The sequence below is a fragment of the Zalophus californianus genome, chromosome 12 (genome assembly GCF_009762305.2).
Source record: "Zalophus californianus isolate mZalCal1 chromosome 12, mZalCal1.pri.v2, whole genome shotgun sequence".
In the NCBI taxonomy this organism is placed as follows: domain Eukaryota; kingdom Metazoa; phylum Chordata; class Mammalia; order Carnivora; family Otariidae; genus Zalophus; species Zalophus californianus.
In genome coordinates, this window is record NC_045606.1 from 93694920 (window position 1) to 93703132 (window position 8213).

Consider the following 8213-nt stretch of genomic DNA (forward strand, 5'->3'; position numbering starts at 1 on the left):
CCAAGGTAGAACGCAAACTAAAACCTTTTTGGGGTTTTAGGGGCTTGAGATCAGTGAAATAACATTAGTGAAGACCAGCTGGCACCTCCTTCAAGAAGAGAACACAGTACAACCTTGGATGTAGGAGCCAGGAATGGAGGGAGGAGCAGAGGGAAAGCGATCTGTGAGCTGCAACTTGGCACTCAGGGAAGTCTTGATGGTTCATAGTCTTGATAGTTTAGTCCCAGAACCCATGCTGCCTCTGGTCACTGTGCTGGGAAACTCCCTCTAATTAATGGGATTGAAAAAAATTGGTAGAAAAAACCCTGCACTGAGGAGTTGATTGTATAGTGATTGATTTGATTTGTCTTTGTGTAAGTCATAGGCTGTGGGAGGAGAGGAAATACTTTGCCTGGGATAATGTTGCCTTTGCCTTCAACACTTGAAGACTTGCCTTCAGCTCGAGGAATATTTTATTTTATTTTATATTTAGAGAGAGAGAGAGAGAGCAGGGTGGGGAGGGAGAGGGAGAGAGAGAATCTCAAGCAGGCTCCATGCCCAGTGGAGCCCAATTCGGGCTTGATCTCATGACCCTGAGATCATGACCCAAACCGAAATCAAGAATTGGACGCCAGATCAACTGAGCCACCCAGGTGCCCCTTGAGGAATTTTTTTAATGGATCTAATTTTGTAAAGTTTGGATCTTGACCAGGTTGCTAACTTAAAAGACAGAGGGCATTGGGCTTTTCTTTACATTTTCTTCTGACATTCCTTTTACTCATATTTGCATTTCACAGGGTCAAAAGGCAGAAGATGTATTTAGAAATATTTTGGGAGTAGGGTAGGGTGGGTGGGAGATCTCTAGGAGGTTTGGATGCCATTCTGATGAGTTTAGAGTTTATTTTCCAGGCAATTGACAGCCATTATGGAAGGCAGTTCTTTTAGGGAATGTGTTTTGAAAGTTGTATTCGTTTTCTATGGCTGCTGTAATAAATTACCACAAATGCCTTAAACTGATGGCAAATTTATTATGTTAACAGCACCATAGGTCAGAAGTTTGACAAATTTCAATGGGCTAAAATCAAGGTGTTGTCCAGGTTGTGTTTCTTATTGGGGAGAATCTATTTCCTTGCCCATTTTGGTTGTTGTCAGAATTCAGTTCCTTGCAATTATAGCACTAAAGTTCCCTGTTCTTTGCTAGTTGGAAGCTGAGTTTCATTCTCAGTTTCTTTTTTTTTTTCTAGAGACTACTCGTATTTTTTGCCCTGTAATCCCCTTCTTCCATCTTTAAAACCTGCAGTAGCCAGTCAAGTCCTTCTCATTCTTTGAATCTCTACTACCTCTTCTGTTGTCATGTCTCTCTGGCTAAATATTGTCTTCCTCTTCTACTTTTAAGGGCCCAGGTGATTACACTGGTCCCACCCACATAATCCAGGATAATCTTCCCATCCCAAGATGCATAAACATAATCACAACTGCAAGGCTGCCTTTTTCATGTAAAATAACCTATTTATGGGTTCTGGGGACTAGGGTATGGACATTTTTAGGAAGCCATTATTCTGCCTAACACAAAAGTCTCTGAAGTATAGACTGTATTTTAAAATTAGGATATAGAAAATATTGTCCAAGGATAGTGTGTGGTTCTTTCCTCAGTCTACATCTGCTAGGAGATTACTTTACCCCTCCTTGTCCTGTATTCCTCAATGTCTTGGATCCAGAATTTCTCTATCATTTCCAGATTTTGAGACACCTGGAGTTCTCAGTTCTCAAGTTCTATACCGAGTTCTCAACCAGAGGACTGGTACCCACTTTCTTGACTTTGTTAATCCCATGGTCTGTGGCTAAGCCCAGTTTTTTGCCCTTCCTTCACTTCCTCTCAGCCATATCTGCCTCTGGAATCTTCTACTGCCCTGAGGTTTTACTCTCTTTGGATCTAGATGAGTTTTTTACCTTGTTCTGGAGTTGCTAGGCTTCCTCTTGGACTTGATTTATGGTGGGTGACCCTGTCCCGAAGTTCTGTTTTTTACTTCTTACCCACTTCCTAGCTGTCTCCCCGCAGCATGCTGCAGTCAGCGCAGCAGTGAGAGAAAGCATGCCGTTCTTGGGAGAGATTATTCCAGTACCCATGATCTTAGCCACAAGTGAAAGCTTCAGATTCTTTGAATAAGAGAAGTAGCAGGAAAATAGAAGCCAAAATATGTTGTGATGCCATAGACCCCCCTATAATTTGGGGGTTAAGAACATGGGATTGAGAATCTGAATTTGGGGGTTCCATTCCAGGCTGTGATGTCTATCATCTTTAGATAATGTTAAGTACTCTTTTTATTCTCAACTTTCTCATTTGTAAGGTGGGAATGAAAGATAACCTCAAGGATTTGTTACGAGTATTAAATGAGATAATGGATATATCCTAGTACAGTGTGATAAGTGCTCATTTCATGTTTTGTTCTTGGTTCTTCACATCATGGTGGGATATGGGCAGAGACACAACCAAGAAAACGGGCTACTGGTGTAATGCATTTCCACTTGGAAATTTTATTTCGAGTTTGGAGAAAGTAGTGGCTTGTAGAGTCAATGACAAAGCCAGTGGGATGCAGAGGGAGTAGTAAGGTGTCATTTTTCTTTAGTGATTCTCTCAATCCAGGGTATGTATTTGTGAACATTGGTGTAGATTCCGACATCTCCTCCCATGAAGTGTCCAACCTCGATCCCCTGGAGCTTGTTTTTGCAGATCACGGTAGCGACGGCCACTTCCTACCAGAGAGCATGCAGAGAGAGGGAGACAGAGAGAGAGAGATGATCAGATCTTGTCACAGGAGCCCTCTCATCCCCAACATGGATGAGCTCTGCCCAGGGGTAGCATGCTGGGTCATGAAAACAACACCGGATCAGGAGACAGGAAGCTGGCTGGCTTTGGATCTAGATGAGTTCTAGCCTTGTTTCATCTTGAGAAAGAGAAAAGCCTCTCTAGAACTCACATGTAAAATGAGTTAAACCCCATTTTTATCTGGACTGGTGAAACCAGTTTCCATTGTGAAGTTTGAATTTTTTTAAGCCCATTTTGACCTGCAGCTATGAGAATAAATAATAAATCTAGCAAAGTGGAGGTGCTGCATGACACGCTTTAATGAATAAGGACATCTGTAAGGAGGGCCCATTACTGAAGGACACTGGGGGCTTTGCTTCAACCTTATCAAATTCTCAAAAAATTGTGAGAGATGAGGGTGTTCTAACTTTTTTTTTTTTTACTGTCATGATTGGTTAACTAGACACATACAAGCAAATGAAAACTGAATATAGAGAAAAAGATTACCCCAAAAATTCGGCTGAAGACTTTCACAAATTTAACACATAAGGAGTTCCGGTGGCTTTTTCCTTGTTCGGTTTTCTGACACTCTTTATCAGACATCACAGGGGCCTCCAGGTTCTGCCTTAAATCAGGGTGTCTGCCTGAGGGAAGACAGGATAGAAGAAGCCTTCCTGTTTGCCATTGTTATGGAGCCCCCTCCAACCACTACCCTCTATTCCACTGGTGTATGTCTGAAGAAAAAAGGAATGAGAAAAGGGAATGATCTTGTACATTGTTCTGAGAGTTAATCCAGAGGATTTAAAAATAGCCTTTATGTCTCTTTAAGAAACAGAGTTTCCTTTCTACTCTGTGTCCAGTCTTAGAGGGAATAAGAGGTGACCTGACCTAGGTTCTCTGAGGTTCCTCTTTCTACATGCAAAATGAGCCATATGCAGGGGAGGAGCATAGACTCTTCAATGGGAATCCTGCCTCTGACAGGAATGGTGTGGCCTCTGTGCAGAGTCAGATGGCCTGGTGACCCCAGCACCTGAAGCCTCAAGGAGGTAGTGGCGTGTCAATATCCTAGGAAGGGAGGAGTTTTGGACTTGTGGGTGGGTCTCTTTTTGCTAGACCACTCGTGGTCTCTGCCCATTCTCCTCTCCTCTCTTCTCAGCTATGTGGACATGGTGCTCCTCTTATGGAGTGACTGGTGGCTCTGATTTGCTGTGGGGGGGTACACTCACCGTTGTTGTCTTGGCTCCAGTCCAAACCCGAGAGCAGACAGACGGTGCCTGGCCGGACATTGCTGGTGGCGAGGGGAAGGGGCTGGACTTTGTTATTGAGTCTGGCAGGTTTTGCCAACTTAATGAGCATGAGGTCATCCTGGGGGTTGCTATGACTAGAGTTCCAGTAGCGGATAATCTGGATGGGGTTAATGGCCTGCTCTGTGCCATCTCTGACTCTGATCCTGAAATTTCCCAGCATCACTTTCAGGTTTCTGGAGGGAGAAGGGGTTGGAAGTAATCACTGTCACCATCACCGTCATCATCACGATCATTGTCATCATTATCACTGTGTCGTCAAAGATGATATCGGATGTTACAATGTGTCAGGTACTGTGCCAGTTGCTTTGTCTGGAGTCTGGATTACCTCATTCACTACTCACCATGAAACTATGAAGTGGATTCTATTTTTCATCCATTTTACAAGTGAAGTAATGGAGGCACATAGTAGTAATTCACCCACAGTCACACAGTAAAGGGGGAGCCTTTAACCACTGTGTTTTCATGTGGTACCCTTAATGTAGTGGAGAGGACAGTTGTGCGTGGCATAGAAATATTACTTTCGCTCCGCTCCAGCTCCAGCCCATCCAACTGGGCATTTGCCTTCTGGTGGACATAAAAGCATGGGATGACCGGGGTGTTGGAGCTCTGTTGGCTTCATCAGATCCACTCACAACCCTACTGCATCCTGCTCTCTACCTTTGGGAGGTGATACATGTAGATTAAAGCAATGGATTCTCCTGTCCTCTGTTCTCTGATTAGGTTTTGTTGATAGCAAGCACCAGGCAGCAACGGGAGGGAGAGTGAGGTTGGCGTATTTATCCTCCCAGCCACCTTCCCCCGGGGTCGCCGCTCCGGGCTTCCTGTCAGGCCATCCCTCCACACAGTGCTTCCTCCCGTCCTCTCCCTCTGTCCTCCCCACCCTTCCCCTCTCCCCTTCTTGTAACCATTCTCTCCTCTTGCCCCCTTAGGCCGAGGGGTAGTGACTGTACCTTTCCAATACTAATCCTGGGAGCACGGAACTATTCTCAGTTTGTCCAGTTTGAGTGCACCCTCAGTTACCTGCTGGTCCCTTAAGTGATAAGACACATTCATATTGTCAGCAAAAAACTTGAAAGAACTGAGGAGGCATGCTCTGTGGAGCGGGTTTCCTCACTACTGACATCTGGAGCTGGGTGATTGTTGTGGGGGCTGGCCTGCGCACTGTAGAATGTTCAGTGGCCTCCTTGCTGTGGTCTCTATTTGCTACATAGATGCCAAGAGCACAACACCCCCTCAGTGCATTGTGACAAACCAAAAATATCTTCAGACTTTGCCACATGTACCCTGAAAGGGAAAGTTGCCTCCATTTGAGACCCACTGATGTAGAATGAATCACAGCTGCTTCCGGCGGCGGGGGGCGGGGCGAGGGGAGGGTTCCCAGTACTCACGGTAAGTAGCAGTGAGCTGGGGCTAGCACCCAGTTGTTTTTGATGAGGACACCCACGCAGGGGTTGAAGTGCGACTTGAGGTATACCAGATAGGGAGCATGGTCTTCTTTCTGCACAGACGAGTGAGCAGAGAAAAGTGTCCCTGGGAAAATAATCAGTATTCTTAATATATAGAACATTCTTAATAGTAGGTAAGACATGTCTTAAGACAAATAAGACAATCAGCAGTTTCCTAGTTGAAAAGGAATATGAGCAATTTTTTTTTTTAAGATTTTATTTATTTGAGAGAGCGAGAATGAGAGAGAGAGAGCACATGAGAGGGGGGAGCGTCAGAGGGAGAAGCAGACTCCCTGCTGAGCAGGGAGCCCGATGCGGGACTCGATCCCGGGACTCCAGGATCATGACCTGAGCCGAAGGCAGTCGCTTAACCAACTGAGCCACCCAGGCGCCCGGAATATGAGCAATTTTAAAGAAGTAATCGACTGGCCAGGAAATGTGAAAATGTTTGACCCTCTTTTTCTAATAAAAATGACATACGATTTTATCTAATATTTATAATACTTTTTGGTTTAATGTTGATACTATTAAAATCTAAGAAAGTACAATGGAAGGGACTCTTTCACTACATGTAGGGACATAAATTAATTCTGTCTGTTTGAAAAACATTTAGAAATGGGCATCAAGAGTGTAAATAGTGCATCACCTATGACCTAATAATTCCAACCCCAAGAATCCATTCTAAAGAAATATTTAAGTGTAGACAAAGATTATGCATGTGTGCTCATTTTAGCACTATTTATAATAGCTAAACATTGAAAATATAAATGTCCAATATAGTAACGTAGGACACTGAAATGAAAAAGTACATCAACATATGGAACATCACATATATTAAAATTATATTTGTAAAGAATATTAAACAACAAAGGAAATACTGATAAACTTTCATTAAGTTAACAATAATAATAAATATGTACATTAATCCAGTAATCCAATTGTCTAAAAAGAAGCAAAGGAAAAAATAAATCATTTAAATGCAAAAGTAAATAAAATAAAACCTGGGAGCAAATTTAAAGTGTTAGCATGTGTTGACTGAGAGGTGGGATTATGAACAATGTTTCTTTTTTTCTACTTTTTAATATTTCCAAATTTTTAATATGAACATGTAGTGAATTATTAAAAAAAAACACGTGAGAAGATAGGGAGGAAGGCTGCTTGTAGTGTCAGAAATAAAGTACTGTTCTTGTTTTGGCTGTCTTTGGTTCTTCCATTAATCCTTCCCAAGCCTTGGCCTGTACCTCCCCACACCCTTTTATGATCACATAGAAATCCCAAGGGGAAAAAAGTGGCCTATTAGTAAGGACAAGAGGCACTGAGCTCTTGTTCTAAGTGCTTTCAATGGGTTTATTTAACATTTTCACAACATCTCTATAATATAGGGAGTAATATCCCCATTTTGACGAAAGAAACTGAAGCAATTAAGATGGCTTAATTAATTTGTCCAAAGCCCACACAGCTAATAGTGACACAACACAGGCAGTCAGGAAGTGGTGGGAAGTGCCTCACCAGCAAATTCTGTCATCAGAAGGACTTCTTGGAGGTCAGGGAGTGAGGGGGGTGGGTCCTTGCATTTGATCTTGTTTCTAGCTTCTTCACTCCCTGCATTCTGAGTCTCTTAACTTTTGGAACAGGGGGGATATCAGACTTCAGAATGAGTTCTCTGTCCCTGTGACTACACTGGGACCTGCTCTGTGGGTGATGAGACCCACGTTTTGGAATTTCCACAGGGAACACTCATTGTTGAGCATTCTCCAAGGCAAGTGAGCACCATCACCTGCTCTGCAGCTTAGCACTGGAAGAGTGGGCTCAGCCTCCTGAGAGCCTTTGGGCGGGGTCTGGGCGGGGAGATACCTAGTTCTGTCCATGACTGGTTTTCTTAGGCTCTTCTTTTGTACCCTCCACACACCCCAGTCTGCCTTACTCCAGCCTATATTAACCTGTGCCTTATAGGACAGAGTAGAAGGTCATGGATACATACCAGCAAGGACACCCAAATAGAAGATAAATTTCATAGCAGTCCAGGTTTTTTCCTGTGAGATGCAGAAGATCAGCAGAGTATGAAACTCTCAGGACAGTGTTCTCCTCAGGAATGCCTGGTAGAATCAGTGGATATGGTTAGGTACAGTTAGGACATGAGATGGGATTGGAAAACAGCTCTGGGCAAAAACAGGGGGAAGGAAGAGGGCTCCAGGTAGACAGATGAAGGCCCTTCTGTTCCAGGGAAGATGGACTGTGCCTCTCTTGGGTCTTTCAGGGAAGGACAAAAAAAGCCTAGTTTCTTAGACTTCCAGATCCAGGTGCCTCTACCTGCTGTCCCTAAAAGCCCGTCTGCCTCAATCAGCTATCCGTGGGAAAAGGAGCTCTCGGCTCAGGACTTATCTTCCATATGGAGTTTCTGAGGCCAGGGCTGTGGGGGATAAGATTCGCCACCTTAGCTTAGGCGGGGTCCCCGGGTTTGCTCTGAACCCCCTAACACTTATCCTTTTCCTTAGCCCCTCCCATCTTTATTACACTTCCTTCATCTTTCCCTGTGATCACTGTTTGTTTCATCACTCAGCCATCATCACCAACTTGTTCTGTTGTCCTGATCACCAGCTTGAGCTAAGGACATGTGGAAATGAAAAGCACTCATAGAACAGTTATTTTGACAGCTGGGGAATGGTCTATATCCGA

The 8213-nt window shown here is 43.8% G+C and overlaps 1 protein-coding gene across 1 annotated transcript; it reads right to left on the reverse strand.

Annotated features, from left to right (window-relative positions):
• Window positions 1-2491: 2491 nt before the first annotated feature.
• PRSS37 (serine protease 37) lies at window positions 2492-8013 on the reverse strand. The gene is made up of 6 exons (XM_027575008.2): window positions 7848-8013; window positions 7519-7633; window positions 5481-5622; window positions 4012-4265; window positions 3293-3429; window positions 2492-2733 (listed from the first exon to the last, which is right to left on the reverse strand). The coding sequence occupies exons 2-6, from the start codon at window positions 7550-7552 to the stop codon at window positions 2593-2595; spliced, it is 708 nt and encodes a 235-aa protein (XP_027430809.1). The 5' UTR covers window positions 7553-7633; window positions 7848-8013; the 3' UTR covers window positions 2492-2592.
• Window positions 8014-8213: the final 200 nt, after the last annotated feature.

Coding starts and splice junctions, on each gene's coding strand:
- PRSS37 (XM_027575008.2), bottom strand. CDS start 7,552: ATGAAATTTATCTTCTATTTGGGTGTCCTTGCTG. Junction 4,266..5,480: donor CCAGCTCACTGCTACTTACC/GTGAGTACTGGG, acceptor TTCTCCCTCCAG/AAACCTGAAAGTGATGCTGG. Junction 3,430..4,011: donor CTGGAGCCAAGACAACAACG/GTGAGTGTACCC, acceptor GTCTTCCCTCAG/GCAGACACCCTGATTTAAGG.